General features: G+C 34.8%; 1 protein-coding gene across 1 annotated transcript in view; it reads left to right on the top strand.

Annotated features, from left to right (window-relative positions):
- The window catches only part of LOC126811157 (tubby-related protein 4), a 321131-nt gene that overhangs the window by 10271 nt on the left and 294086 nt on the right, over positions 1–16774 (top strand). The window contains exon 2 of the mRNA XM_050536678.2: positions 15814–16157. Within this exon, the coding sequence (XP_050392635.1) occupies positions 15897–16157 (261 nt within the window). The 5' untranslated portion in view covers positions 15814–15896. The remainder of the gene's footprint in view (positions 1–15813; positions 16158–16774) is intronic.

Below are 16774 nucleotides of genomic sequence, written 5' to 3'. Positions count from 1 at the left end.
ACGAAAAATCGCGTTTTTAGCTTGTGGGCCCTATAGAGGTCATAATTTTTATCTGATTTAAAAAAACGTATTATTATATCACCGTTACACCCTAAGGAAGGTTGAGTTCGAATTACGTGAAAATCGATCCAAAACTGACAGACAAATTGGCCGCCCCTCGTTCTCAAATAGCGTAAAAATATGGTATGTCAAGGTTGTGGACCCTATAGAGGTCACAATTTTTATCCGATTTTGTTGAAACTGGAAATGTAAGTTTATAACCCAAAGATCTCGGTTCCTTTCGATATTCGTGCATATCGAACCGTAACTTCCTGAATTATGGCCCCTGATTGTACGAAAAATCGCATTTTTAGCTTGTGGACCCTATAGAGGTCATAATTTTTATCTGATTTAAAAAAACGTATATTATATCACCGTTACACCCTAAGGACGGCTGAGTTCGAATTACGTGAAAATCAGCCCAAAACTGACAGACAAAATGGACCCTATAGAGGTCACAATTTTTATCCGATTTTGTTGAAACTTGAAATGTAAGTTTATAACCCAAAGATCTCGGTTCCTTTCGATATTCGCGCATATCGGACTGTAACTTCCTGATTTATGGCCCCTGATTGTACGAAAAATCACTTTCTTTTTAGCTTTTTCTCTATCCATCTCTCGAAAATGTGGGCGTATCCTGCCTGACAGCCGCTGGTTTTCCTTCTAACAATTTTATTTAATCAGTATAACATAATCTAAAGTTACATAATTATTCGATCTGAAAACTGTCTGTTAGGATTATGTTGAATATATTAATATCCCTTTAAACTCCTCAATTTCTTTATGAATATGTTAATACCCCTTTAAACCCTCTACTTTCTTTTGTAGGCGTCTGAATATAAGATGAGCTCTTCCCTGCTACAACCCTCCATGAATAACAGAGTATAAAAGACTTTATTGTCAGTAATTTAGGGTGGAGGACCTGGCAAGGAGATTGTCTATTCGATTCGTTGGAGTACATGTAAAAAAATCCTTGACAGAATTCGAAATAAGAGTAGGTAATTACAATGCTGTCTGGGCAAAATTTACTTCATAGCACACTGTATGACAAACACCTGTCATTATTAGCCAAACCATGCAGAAAAATAGGAGATAAACCCCATCTGTTTAAAGATGTATTCTTTATCGTGTTCGGAGAAGGGGGCAACACCACATTTGATACAATGTATACTATATATAGCCTCTATTGCTTTTCGGAGGTTTTCAGGGGATAAGTCCGGAAAGTTGGAGCACTGATTATTGATGGAGTTCATCCTCTCATGAACGAACAATCAGGGGTAATAATCCAGGAATTTAAGGTTCAACATGTGTCCGAGTTGTTTGGGATTTAAACATATATTGTAAGCTTCATCTAAATTGGATAAAAATTGTGACCTGTAGAGTGTGTGTCCACAAACAAATGTGAACAGACGGCCAGATGACAATGGTAACAGAATAATACATGACAATACGTCCACATGAAAATGTGGGCAAATAAAAGGTGCTTAAGTATTAATAAAGAACTTTTTTTTATGTATCGGGTTATTCTTTGTTAATATCTGTAATTGTTAAAAATGAATAAAGGAGTTTCTTTTTTTATGTACCGGTATCTTATTGTTGTGTTAATATTTGTTAGTAATATTGTTCTAACAAGAAAAGAACCCTGTACGTATGTATATAAAAGAACCCTTGCTAGTTCAAAATTGGGTGGGCAGGGGATGGTCTAGAGTGTCACACTTCAACCTCTAGCTGGCCGATTGTGGTTTTGATCCCTGGTATGACCGTATGTGGCTTGGAGATTGGGGTGCCTTCTCAACCTCATGGGTTTACTCCATTTTCCTCCTACACGAAAGACCTATGCGGCCTGCGCGTGTGCTATGATAATAAAAATGAAAAATAAGACATGTCTGCGATATTACCTTCGGTGGAAGCAGATGTTAAACAGTTCAAAATTGAAGAAGCATTTTACAAACAGTAATAGAATTGCATGTGTTGACAAGATAACGTTAAACCCCAAAACATATATATGTTTATGTTTTGCGATTATATACAATTTAATAGTGCCATAACAGCATTATTCATTTTAAATTATAATTTCATGATTACTTTTTCTCTATTTTTTTTATATGTCATATCAAATATTCTACCAATAGAGTCAATCAAATGGGCTTTAACGTCCTACTTTATTTTTCTTTGAAAATAGTTTTGAAAAACCGTTTTGGTTACAAAAATATGCATGATGCCAATGTGTACACATGAGCTTGTGTTTTTTGTACCATCTACAAACTAGACAGTTCTTTGCCAGTCCCTCCCTCCTGCACTACCGACTGGGAAAACACCATGCTGCAAAATGCCGGAGAACTTTCTTAACTAACACCAGCGTACATAATCCTTATATTCAGATGCATATTTTTTATTTGGAAAAATTTGTAATGAATCAATTTCAATTAAAAAGCTCAAATATGAAGACACCTGATTTTAATATCAAAATTTTTATTTTTGCTACGAAAATATTTTAAATGCATCTCTGTTTTTTCTTTGACAGTTTTGAAGAATCAGTTTGGTTACAAAAATACATAATGTTTACATCCTCAAAAGTAGTTTTGTTTTATTTTTTCAAGAAAATCTGTAGATCTAAAATATAAAAAATGAAGTAAAAAATACGGTCTTCGCGTTATTATTAACTTCATAAATATAGGAAAGTTGTCTCAAAATTTCCAGTCACCATCTCAATTACAATTATTTGTCAATTATTACAAAATAATAACATCAAAATGATCAAATATCAGTTCATGCATACATGTAGGCTATGCAATGTGCTATGGCTGATAGTATGAGATCTATAATTTAAGTACTTTTTAAAAATAAAGATAATGAAGTAAAAAATATGGTCTTCGTCTTATGATTAACTTCATAAATATAGGAAAGTTATCTCAAAATTTCCAGTCGCTATCTCAATTACAGTTATTACCAAATAATAACATCTAATATCAGTCCATTTGACGCTGCTTCATAAATAATATAGCCAAGCCTTCTAGCGGAAGTAATTTGCGGTACATCTACTTTGCGCATGCGATCTACAACATAATTCATCGTTCAATGACATACTGCAGGGTCAGTTATCCATATTATATACGATCTATCTTCTCACTACACGCTGTGGGATTATTTGCCAATGATTTTGGAGTGCCTGTACCAGCTCTGCAACAGTTCGTGGCAATCCGATTAAAATACAGATCTATATTTCGTTTCAGTTTTTTATACTCTCGATGGCCTACACTACATGAAGATCTGACAAGTTATAGCGATAGGTCACGTCAGGGGTCAAAAGACCGACTTATAACCCTATGACATCAGACATTTGATTAACCAATCAGCATTGATGTTACTAGTGGATTACCCACAGTTCCGTGAAAAACATGCCTAAAGCTCGGTGTAACAGACCGTTTCATTGGCTTATCCCTGACACCATTCAGAACACGAGTTAAATAACAACTCTTCCAGATCCAAGTGTAGTAAAGACAAGTAAAACGAAATTTTGAACTATAAAATAGGATCTGTGTTTTAACCAGATTGCAGTTCATGGTGGAACGGCTTGAGTTTGAATCCGTCGTCCAAGTTCATCCCAAAGGTGTTCGATCGGGTTCATGTCGGGAGACATAGCGGGCCAATCCATAACACAGACATGATGATTGTTCAGAAAGTCTCTTTGTCAACCTGGCAGTGTGGGGTTGGGCGTTGTCATGCTGGAAAACCATCTGACGATGGACGCCATGTTGAGCCAGCAATGGAAGCAACATCGAACAAAGGATGGCATCAACATCATGTTGAGCGTTGAGATTGCCTTGACATTTCGCCATGGTGTGTTGTGCAGATACCCCTGATTTGCGGCCCATTGCTGTCTGGCAATGACGATGCAAAAGGATTTGACCTTACCTGTGTAACCCAAGAGCAGCCAGGCACCTTCGGACTGTTTGAGGGCTGATCTGACGTTGCCGTGTTCCAACAGTTCCCCTGGCAGTAGCAGTAGCTGACTGGAACCTGTTGTGCAGATGCTGTAGTCGGATGTGGCGATCTTGAGCAGCGGTTGTTACAGGTGGCGCTCCCGGTTGGGGTTGATAGGCAACTCTTCCATTGGTGTGGAAGCGTTGTCTGAGGCGAGCAATGGTCGATGGGTGGACATTAAAGAAGGCATGGTATTTTTCCAAAGTGATGAATTTTGAAATTTTGATCTGTATTTAAAGGGCCAGAGTGCAGGGAATGGGACTGCTTAAAATCGTGAAAAAAGACAAGTGTTGTGTTCACACGAACAAAGTTCATTACCGAGAACTGATATTGGGTTCAAACCCATCACAAGTTTCACCTATCTGCCATAAGATAGGGAAGTCCAAGAAAACGTTTACCAGAAATATTTCATGAATTTAGGCATTGCATTTTTATACGCCCAAATGGAAACGTGGTCATATATATCTGTTGCCCTCATCCGTCCGTCCGTCGGTCCACAATTTCTTGTGAACACTCTACAGGCTACATTTATCATCTGATTGTTCTGAAATTGATATATGTTGTTTGCATTAGTGAGATGAAGAAGCATATTTAATTTCAATAGCTTCCATTAATTTCTTCTGGAGTTATGGCCCTTGTTTCACTTTGTTGCACCTTGTGAACACTCTTAACGACAACAGTTATCAACCGATCTGTATGAATTTTATATGCATCATTTAAATTAGTAAAACAAAGAAGCCTATTGAATTTCAGCAATTTCTGTTAATTACATTTAGAGTTATGGCCCTTATTTCACTTTGTTGAATCTTGTGAATGCTCTAATGACAACAGTTATCATCCGATCTGTATGAAATTTCTATACATCATTTAAATTAGTGAAACGAAGAAGCCTATTGAATTTCAGCAATTTCCGATAATTACGTCTAGAGTTATGGCCCGACAAAAGTTATCAACTGATCTGTATGAAATTTCTGTTAATTACATCTAGAGTTATGGCCCTTGTTTCACTTTGTTGAACCTTGGGAACGCTCTAACATCAAAAGTTTATGTGCTGATCTGTATGAAATTTACATGCGTCATTTAAATTAGTCAAGAGAAGAATCCTATTCAATTTCAGCAATTTCCGTTTATTACTTCTAGAGTTATGACCCTTGTTTCACTTTGTGAACGCTCTAAAGTTATCTGCCCATCTGTATGAAATTTATATGTGCCATTTAAACATGCATTATGCAAGAGGTAAATCTGCCTATTTCAGGTCTTTCTTTAGGCCTGAAATGTTATCTAAATTATTAATTAGACATTAATTAACCTATCCAGGCCATAATCAACTCTAGATGGCAGTGCTAGCCTGCGATCTTTAGTGGATTGTAAGCCGATTTACTGCATAACTTTCCTTCTCTATTAAACGATTAAATTGATAATCGAGGTTATGCTGTTTATCGTACTGACTTTAGTAATGATGACCGAGGCTTATGGGAATTTCAGTCGCTTAGTTCTCGGTTCATAGTGGATCAATTTGAATGAAATTTTCACCAAATTGCCTTTACATTATCTAGTTTTTAACTATTATAGTGAAAACTGCCAACTCGTTACCGAATCTCCCATAATGTATCTTTAAGTTAGTAAAAAGAACAATCCTATTGAATTTCAGGAATTTCCGTTTATTATGTCTAGAATTATGTTCGTTTCACTTTATTGAACCTTGTGAACGCTCTAACGCCGAAAGCTATCATCCGATCTTTGTGTAATTTATATGCATTATGTAAATTAGTAAAACCAGGAAGCCTATTGAATTTCAGCAATTTACAATAATTACTTCTAGAGTTATGGACCTTGTTTCACTTTGTTCAACCTTGTTAATGCTCGATTTATGAAAGTTATCATCCGATATGTATGAAATTTATATACATCATTTAAATTTGTGAAAAGGAGGTCTATTGAATTTCAGCAATTTCCGTCAATAATTTCTAGAGTTCTAGCGATTGTGTACCTTGTGAACGTTTGAATGACAAAAGTGATCATCTGATCAGTATGAAATTCATTAAATTAGTAAAACGAAAAAGCCTGTCAAATTTCAAAAATTTCTGTAGATTACTTGAGACCCTTGTTTCAGTTTGTAGAACCTTGTGAACCCTCAAACGACAAAATTTATGATCTGATCTGTATGGAACTGTCTTGTAAAGGCCCCCAATTAAAGGAATAAATATGTGATAACCCTTGTCGACCGCTCGGATAATTTAGCTGCTGTGGGTGTATGTTTCGTTGCCTGGCTACCTATCTTTAATTGCTTTGAGTGTAGATAACAGGGAAACAAATAAGGTTGATTTTTTTTACAGTCATTTCAAATAGTCTAGACTTTAGAAAATAAAGGTGATGAAATTTGAAGCAGACTGATATGGTTGGCTTGCCTGTGATGAAGCCTCCAGAGGATTTACTGTCGATACTTTATCTTATCATTAATCAGCGGCCCAGATGAGCATTAAAGGAGCTAAGTCTCTAACTCAATATTTTCCATAATATTCGAAATTAAAAACACAAATTAGAATTCAATATTGTTCCATTTCAATCCATATTCATGTTGTTACGTTGTCGTGAAAATATGGGATCCTAATATCCAATATTTAAGAAGCAATGAACATTTAAAAATATGGTACACGAGTCGTGTAGCATATCGTTTCGGGCGAAAACCAATGAACAAAGAAAAACATATCCTAAATTACAATACGGCAGTAAATAGTAATGCCCGATTCACAAATTATAATATAATAATAAAAAAAACATGAAGATGGGCTAATTAGGTGTAAACGATTGTCGTTCAGTTTGGACTGTTCGCGTATTTCACCGAACATAATTGATTAGAAATAACATTTTTTTTTTTTTTTAAATTGAATATAAATCACTTTATATACATATTAATATGTTCCTTTAGACCCATTTATGGTTAAAAAAAATAGAGCCATACGCCCTTTAACAAATTTTGTATATAAATGTTAGCATCAGGAAGATCTACATGTATGACCCAAACAAATTCATTTATTTCTAATAATTGATGAGTTATTATTCTTGATCACCTTTTAGTGTCTTGGTTTTGATCCCATTACCTTAAAGCATACAAATGATCTGATTTAATGTTATAGTCAAATAAGATATTATTGGTCAAACGACGCAGTGGAGAGTTTACCCTCAGAAGTTATTGTCGACGTGTCATTCTTTGTATGTCCGGGGTAATCCAGCAGCAGGTTGAAAAACCTGGAAATACAGTCCAATATACATGTATGTGGAAATCAAAATATCCAAGATGGTGGCCACATGGCCTTTCCTGGTTATTATGTCATGATGAAATCTAGCATTGGGTGATTTTGGTCATTGATTGTGATATACTCGATTATAAAATTGTGACAAGTTTAATCAGTAACACAACATCCATGTGACATCCATGTGACAATTCAGCATGACATAATAACCAGAAAATGCCATGTGGCCACCATCTTGGATATTTTGATTTCCATATGGATGCCAAAGTAGCTTTATTCAGATTCTGAATCTGAACATATTGGCGATATATAACCCATCAAAAAATATTTACTGGACTTCATTCCCATGTCAAGGCTTAAACTGGAGTTTGACTGTCGAACTAGAGCATATCTCTTGTAAGATATGTTCGACTTGTCATCTGGTTCTTACATGTACATGTAGATATACTTTATTGATGCATAGATCTCACATAGTACTCAAACTTTTGTCATTACAACTCCTCTTGAAAACAGGTCAGGGATCAATAGTGCATTTTTGGGGGAAAACATATCTCAATGGTCAAATAGTGCATTGTATTTTCAATGAACTATGTGAAGCAAAATATATCTCCTACAATTTTGTCCCATTGACCATCAAAATTTGATAGGATTTTCTACTGAAGGTGCTTCATACATATTCCCGGATGCACATAGGAAATGTCCAGCATGTACAGGTGAAACAGTATCCCTGGTTAAAGGGTTTGCTGTGGCTATCAAAGCTGCTTTTAACCATGTCAGTCTGTCGGCTTGTTTTAATACAAATCACAAACAATCACAAAAATAAGAGTGCCTTTATAATTGATAATGGCTAAATAAATCAAACAGTACTGACAAGCCCAATAATGCAGCTATTTTTTTTATCTCTCATAGTAAGGGATCTTAACAAGTGACTTCTCCATCCATGTACAAATTCGTTATATTTAAGGAAAATCTGATAATAGGATTAAAGTAACTATTTTAATTAAAATTGACAAAGGATAAATGAACAAGACATGAAGGATTAAACAATTTAATAGTGAACAAAAACATTAGATGGGATTAACGTGGTTACCCAGTGTCAGCTTCCAAAGTGATTCCAGGTAAACGACTTACAAGCCAGTTAATCTTAGAGTGGTAAATTTAACATATAAGAAACATTACAGTAAGTTAGCAATTGGCAGATTATCACACTGTTAAAATATACTTGGTGCCTTTTGTTTGAGAATTACTCCATAATCTGTCGGTTGTTGCCCCAATATCTTAATTGAATAATACGCAGTTGATTTGTACAATGTACATCTAAATTATGTAGAAGATGAACTGCTAGAGCTAAAACCTTTGAAAGTTCTGATTAGTAAAAATAACTCTTTTATGTTTATAATTTATTATTTATTAACAGGATTATAACATGCTAAAATCCCCCCCACCAAACACACATGCAGGTTACTTTATATGATTCATAACTGACAGTCAAATGGAGACTACACTATGGAGACTATCAGTACCAGTATCTCCTAACCAAGAAATAAAAACTTGTTTGCATTTATATTTTGTAATATGACAATAAAATCAATAGGATGCACAGTTATGATTTGATTATAGTGGTTACATGCATAGTGTCCTGAAAACATGTCTGTCAATGTCTTGGGACAATTTCTTGATCAATACATGTTAAATATAGTGCACTGTGTCAACTGTGTGAAATTTATGAGAGGAAAGCTATGTTTCCAAGTATTAAATATGATATACCGGTGTGTTGAAATGCTACAAAGGCTGACTGAAAAGTTCTAAGCCTGAAAAGAATAGATCAATTGGGTTGAAATAAATTTCTGCCACCAACAAGTACAATCATTGAATGAATCATAGACATAAGAACTGCAACTGTAGTGTTACATGTATTATTGTTGTCGTACCAGACCATCTTGTGAACGCACCCATTGAAATAACCAATAGGGCAGTCATCAAGTACCTGAAACTGAAAGGACTAACCCCAACACAGATACATGTCGAAATGGTCTCCACTTTAGGGGATGATTCCCCTTTGTTTTCCAAAGTAAAGAAGTGAGCTACGAAATTTAAGCATGGCATAGAGAGCCTTGACAATGACCCGCATCCTGGAAGGCCATGAACAGCAACCATTCAAGAAAACAGTACCTGAGTGCAGGACATGGAGATGGCTGATCCCCGATTGATTATTCAACATATTGCCAGTGTTGTGGGCATCTCTCATGAAAGGGTTAAGCACATTATCGCCAACAAGTTAGGAATGACAAAAGTTTCTGCAAGATGGGTACCAAAGCTCTTGACTGCAGATCAGAAACGTGTCAGAGTCCTGACATCCCATAAAAATCTGAGCAGTTTCGAAGCAGATCCTAATAATCTTATGGCAAGATTGGGTCCCGTCAGACTTCACCCCTTTCCAAAAATCAAACAGTGGTTGCCAGGCAAGATACGCCTACCTTTTGCAAGAGATGCATAGAGAACAAGCTAAAAACAAAATCGACTTTTCGTACAATCAGGGACTATAATCCAGAAAGTAATAGTCTGAAGTGTGTAAATATGGAAAGGGACTGAGATCTTCGGGACATAAACATATATTTTAAGTTTCATCAAAATGGGAAAAAAATTGTGAATAAAATAAATAAAATAAAACAAAATAAAAAAAAATCTTTTTAAAATTTAAAAAAAAAAAAAAAATCTTTTTAAAATTTAAATAAAAAAGAAATCTTTTTAAAATTAAAAAAAAAAAATCTCTATATATATATATATATATATATATATAAAAAAAAAATATATATTTTAAAAAAAAAAATAAAAAAGAAATAATATTTAAAAAAAAATTAAATGAAAAAATAAAATTTGAAAAAGAAAAGATAAAAGATAATTCCCTACGTGGCCTATCATTGCAATAGTGTCTTGAGTATCCAGATCCAGTATACAGCTATCATTAGACTAGAGCGACCAGAAACATTTTGTGGCCCATTGTTGCAGTAGTATCTCGATTATCATGTGTGGGATCTATGAAGAACGTATAGACTCGAACGACAAGAAACGAGTCTGTAGTTATCTCACATCAACATGTGAGTGACGGAATTTTAACTAAAGATAAAATCCAATTTCAGTAGATACTTCAATTTTGATTGGCTAAGCACTAAAATAAATTTAATATTATCTATTATCCAATCAAATGCTAAAATTTGGATTTTATCTTAGTTAAACAGGCCCCAGACGAAGTCCACATAGTCTATCATGCTCTATTTTGTCTTTGAAATTGATGTTGTGCGGCATCGCACTTTTGCACCTCTTACCAGTTCCTGTGGTCGTGGCGGGGGACTAGCGATGACCTCAGGAGAGCAGGGGTTTCACAAAAACTGAAGCTAATATCACTAACATAGATTTTAACTAAAATCAAAGTGAAATTTTAAATTTATGTGTTTCACGAAGATCGATTGTAACTTAAAATTTAATTTGAATAGATTTTAGTTAAAATTACTTGTGCCTTGATGTGAGGTAACTATAGACTCGTTTCTTGTTGCTCGAGTCTATAGGTTCTTTATAGATCCCACACAGGATAATCTGAACGACAGACCCACAAGGTTTGACAGGTCACCCTACTCCTGGTCACGTACACCCGGGGATTCGAAATCACGCCAGTTGACTCAATGACAGGCTTTATGATATGACAGGCTTTATGATACAGCGCGCACGTGCTAACCAGGCCTATACTTCGAGGATTAGTTTCAAAGTTGTTAACTACTTTTGAAATTCGACAGTAATTTACAGTCTATCTACAGTTCGTAAAACGTGACAATTGCCGTTGGTTGAGTCGTACCTTATATCGCTATGCTCTGTCTAATCATCTATTAAAAATATTAATTATGTTTTATAAATTCCCGAAGAACACCCACAAATTTCATGTGTGACAATTCTCAATAGTTTCTGTCATACAAAATACTGCAATTTGGCACCGTCTCTGGCCGTAGGAGATGTTTAGGGGGAATAGTGATGATCTTGACCTCAGAGAGACCAAGTGTTTTAAAAACATTGAGGGGAGAATTGTGCATTGTGCACTAGTAGGCCGAATGGTGTCATTAAAGTCAATGACTTCAAACGTCATTATGTATGTAGGCCTAGTTCTAGTTAGACTGGATAACCTAGTCTAAAAGACGCCAGGCTTCTATAGTCTATTAATTATACATTTCTATTGACTTGCATATGTATATATACATATATCCAAGTCCATAGACGTCATGGGTGGAAAATCGTGTTGATGTCTGTTTACTTTTTTCCTTTCGGAAGAGGAGATAACTACAAACTCGTTTCTTGTCGCTCGGGTTATGCCACATAGGATAATCAAGTCACTATAGCAACAATGGGCCACAAGGTATTTCTGGTCACTCGAGTCTAATGATAGCTGTCGTAGGCTGACTTTATACTGAGTCTGGATAATCAAGACACTATTACGATGATGGACCACGTGCATAATTCTTTTTTGATTTTTTCTATTTCACTTACTTTTTTTTTAATTAAATTTTTATTTTTTTTATAGATTTTTTTAATCTTAAATATTTTATTAATTTTTTTTTTAAAGATTTTTTTTTATTTTAAAAAGATTTTTTTTTTTTTATCTTGTAAAACAAAAGAAAAAAAAAATGTTTCATTTTTTTTTACTTTTATTTTTTATTTTAAATGAAATACAAAAAATAACCCCAAAAACGCTATTGCGACCATGGGCCACCATAGAGGTCATTTTTTTAATTAAAATGTTATTTTTTTTATAGATTTTTTTAATCTTAAATATTTTATTAATTTTTTTTTTATAGATTTTTTTTTATTTTAAAAAGATTTTTTTTTTTATCTTGTAAAACAAAAGAAAAAAAAAATGTTTCATTTTTTTTTACTTTTATTTTTTATTATTTTAAATGAAATACAAAAAATAACCCCAAAAACGCTATTGCGACCATGGGCCACCATATAGGTCATTTTGTCGGGCAGTTTCGTTTGGATTTCATTATGGTGTAACTGTGATAAATTATAAATATACATTTCAAGTTTTATCAAAATCGGATAGAAATTGTGACTTCTAGAGTGTCCACAACCTTGGTATTACATACTTTTACACTATTTGCGTACAAGGAGTGTCCGTTTTGTCTGACAGTTTCGGTCAGACTTTTACGAAATTCAAACTCAACCTTCATTGATGTGTAACAGTAATATATTCGAACGTTTTTTTTTTAAAATCTGATAATAATTGTGACCTTTAGAGGGACCACAATCTAAAACCATGATTTTTCCATACAATCAAGGGCCATAATTCAGGAAGATACGATCTGATATGCGCGAATATTGAAACGATCCAAGATCGTTGGGTTATAAACATGTATTTCAAGTTTCATCAAAATTGGATCAAAATTGTGACCTCTAGAGGTTGATCAACAACCTTGATATACCATATGTTTGCGTATGAGGGGCGCCATTTTGTCTGTCAGTTTTGTTACGATTTTCATTAGGATGTGATATATCTACAGTCTTTTTATACGCCCACATTTTCATGTGGACGTATATTGTCGTCGCCCCTGTCCGTCCGGACGTCCACAATTAGTTTGTGGACACTCTACAGGACCCTATAGAGGTCATAATTTTTATCCGATTTAAAAAAACGTATTATTACATCACCGTTACACCATAAGGATGGCTGAGTTCGAATTTCGTAAAAATTGACAGACAAAATGGCTGCCGTTCGTTCTCAAATAGCGTAAAAATATGGTATATCAAGGTTGTAAACCCTATAGAGGTCACAATTTTTATCCGATTTTGTTGAAACTTCAAATGTAAGTTTATAACCCAAAGATCTCGGTTCTTTTTGATATTTGCGCATATCGGACCAAAACTTCCTGAATTATGTCCCCTGATTGTACGAAAAATCGCGTTTTTAGCTTGTGGACCCTATATAGAGGTCATAATTTTTATCCGATTTAAAAAAACGTATTATTATTATATCACCGTTACACCCTAAGGATGGCTGAGTTCGAATTTCGTGTAAATCGGCCCAAATTGACAGACAAAATGGCCGCTGTTCGTTCTCAAATAGCGTAAAAATATGGTATATCAAGGTTGTGGACCCTATAGAGGTCACAATTTTTATCCGATTTTGTTGAAACTTGAAATGTAAGTTTATAACACAAAGATCTCGGTTCCTTTCGATATTTGTGCATATCAAATTGTAATTTCCTGAATTATGGCCCTTGATTGTAGGAAAAATCACTTTCTTTTTAGCTTGTTCTATATCCATCTCTCGAAAATGTGGGAGCATCCTGCATGGCAGCCCCAGGTTTAAATCAGATAAAAATTGTGACCTCTAGAGGGACCACAAGCTAAAAATGCTATTTTTATACGCCCACATTTTCATGTGAACGTATATTGTCGTCGCCCCTGTTTGTCCGGACGTCCGGCCACAATTTGTTTGTGGATACTCTACAGGTCACAATTTTTATCCGATTTTAACGAAACTTGAAATATAGCTTTATCTCCATAAGATCTTGGTTTCTTTCGATATTGGCATGTATCGGACCATAACTTCATGGATTATGGTCCCTGATTGTACGAAAAATCGCGTTTTTAGCTTGTGGACACTCTAGAGGTCACAATTTTGATCGAATTTTGATGAAACTTGAAATGCATGTTTATAACCCCAAAATCATGGTTCCTTTCGATATTCGCGCATATCGGATCGTAGATACCACAGTTTTTATGCGATTTGGATGAAACATTAAATATATATTTTTATCATAAGATCTTGGTTCCTTTTGATAATCACACATATCCGAACGTAACTTCCTGGATTATGGCCCCTGATTGGTCGAAAAATCGAATTTTTAGCTTGTGGATTCTCTAGAGGTCACAATTTTTTTTCTGATTTTAAAAACTGTTTAGATATATCACCATTACACCATAATGAAGGTTGATCGAAGGAAAATCGAAATGAAACTGACCGACAAAATGGCCGTTCGTTCTTTGTACGCAAATTGTGTATAAGTATGTAATACAAAGGTTATGGACCCACTAGAGGTCACAATTTTTATCCAATTTTGATGAAACTTAAAAATATCTTTATATTCCAAAAATCTCAGTCCCTTTTGATATTTGCGCATTTCAGACCATAACTTTCTGGATTATGGCCCCTGATTATCCCTAAAATCGTTTTTGTTTTTGGCTTGTTTTCTATCCATCTCTTGCAAAATGTGGACGTATCCTGCCTGGCAGCCGCTGGTTCTAGGAATGATGATGTCATAACAGCTGTGAACGACTTTTTTTAGGGTGGCTGAAGAAAATTTCTTCTTGTATGGTATCCAGGCCTTGCAACAGCGTTGGCAAAAGTGTGTCTACCTCAGGGGACTATGTAGAAAAATAAATGGAAACCATTGACTTTGTACAGGTCTTTAACAGATAGGCTTAGAACTTTTCAGCCAGACCTCATACTAAAGCATAGATTACAAAATGGCATTTAAATGCTGTCTATTAGGTCATTAATTAACAGTATTCTAATAAATTTGATTATTTTTATACGCCCACATTGAAATGTGGTCGAGTATTGTCGTCGCATCTGCCTGTCCGGCGTCCACAATTGCTTGTGGACGCTCTAGAGGCTAAACTTAATATCTGATTGACTTTAAATAAATTTATACACAGTGTTGAAGGTCATGAGACGAAGAAGCCTATTGAGTTTCACTGATTTCCGATAATTACTGCCAGAGTTATGGTCCTTGATCACTTTGAATAATCTTGTGGACTCTATCGAGGCTAAAGTTAATATTGGATTGACTTTAGATTTAAACACTTCTGTTTAAGGTCTTTTTGCGAAGAAGCCTATTGATTTAAATTTATACACAGTGTTGAAGGTCATGAGACGAAGAAGCCTATTGATTTTCACCGATTTCCTATAATTACTGCCAGAGTTATGGCCCTTTGAAAAATCTTGTGGATGCTCTAGAGGCTAAATTTGACATCTGATTGACTTTAAATTAATACACAGTGTTTAAGGTCTTGTTTCGAAGAAACCTATTGATTTCAACGATTTCTGATAATTACAGCCAGCGTTATGGCCCTTGATCACTTCGAAAAATCTTGTACTTGCTCTAGAGACCATAATTATCATCCAATTGATTTTACATTTATACTTATACACAGTGTTAAAGGTCATCAGAGTAAGAAACCTATTGATTTTCAATGATTTCTGATAATTGTGCCTATATATAATTGTTTCGATTGACTTTAGATTGATACACAGAGTTTAACTTAGTTTAAGGTCTTGAGATGAACAAGTATATTTTCAATGATATTGTTACTCTTAATCAGATTTTAGTGTATTATAAATGTTTCATTACCAACAAAAGTAAAAATATGCGACAACCCATGTTGACTGCCCGGACGATTTAGCTGCTGTGGGCGTATGTTTCATTGCCTGGCAACCTATCTTTATATTTATTTAATAAATGTGTGTTACTTGGGTTTTTTTCAGCTAAAAGGATGTGAAAAGATTCTTCTTGTATAGATATCCCTAATGTCATCTGTTTTGTAATAGAAATATGCCAGATTGGTAGAATGCATATTCATTTTGAACAAAATACTTCAACAAGGACTGATTCTACCATACATTCTTTATCATGGATGGGAAAGGTACCTGATGGTCTACCCGATGAAGGAGGGGGGTGGAAACTTAATAGATCACAGTATTATATGGAGGGTTGGCTTGCTAGTGGTAATGCTAAAGGAGTAGTAGGTGTCACTTTTACTACTAGTCATTGTAGAAGATACGAAGCTCCACCTAGATCAAACTTTAACCTTAGAGGACATCGAAGTGAGGTAAGATAAAGTAATGATACATGCTTTTGTACTGTTGTGTTAAGCTTGATAGTTTGTAGGGAGGTGTGGCAGTAGATAACACTGCTATAGACCATTTGACATCCAAATCACACACTTTGTTGACAAATCAAATAAAGAATTTGGGATATTGATAACATTTATGCACAGTACGGTGGCTGATAAGGGACATGAAAAATAATATCATTTATATTTTTTAAATATATTTACCCAAGTCAATTTTGATATAATTTGTTTTCTATACGCCCACATTGAAATGTGGTCGTATATTGTCGTCGCCCCAGTCCGCCTGTCCGATGTCGACAAGCTAAAGTTAATATCCGATTAACTTTAAATTTATACACAGTGTTTAAGGTCATGAGACAAAGAATTATATTGATTTTCAGCGATTTCCGATAATTACTGCCAGAGTTATGACCCTTGATCACTTTGAAACATCTTGTGGACGTTCTAGAGGCTCAAGTTAATATCCGATTGACTTTAAATTTATACACAGTGTTTAAGGTCATGAGACGAAGAAGCCTTGTGATTTTCAATGTTATCCGGTAATTAGGGCCAGAGTTATGGCCCTTGATCACTTTGAAATATCTTGTGACGCT

The sequence above is a fragment of the Patella vulgata genome, chromosome 2 (genome assembly GCF_932274485.2).
Source record: "Patella vulgata chromosome 2, xgPatVulg1.2, whole genome shotgun sequence".
Classification (NCBI taxonomy): domain Eukaryota; kingdom Metazoa; phylum Mollusca; class Gastropoda; family Patellidae; genus Patella; species Patella vulgata.
This window is presented reverse-complemented; position numbering and strand designations above follow the sequence as displayed.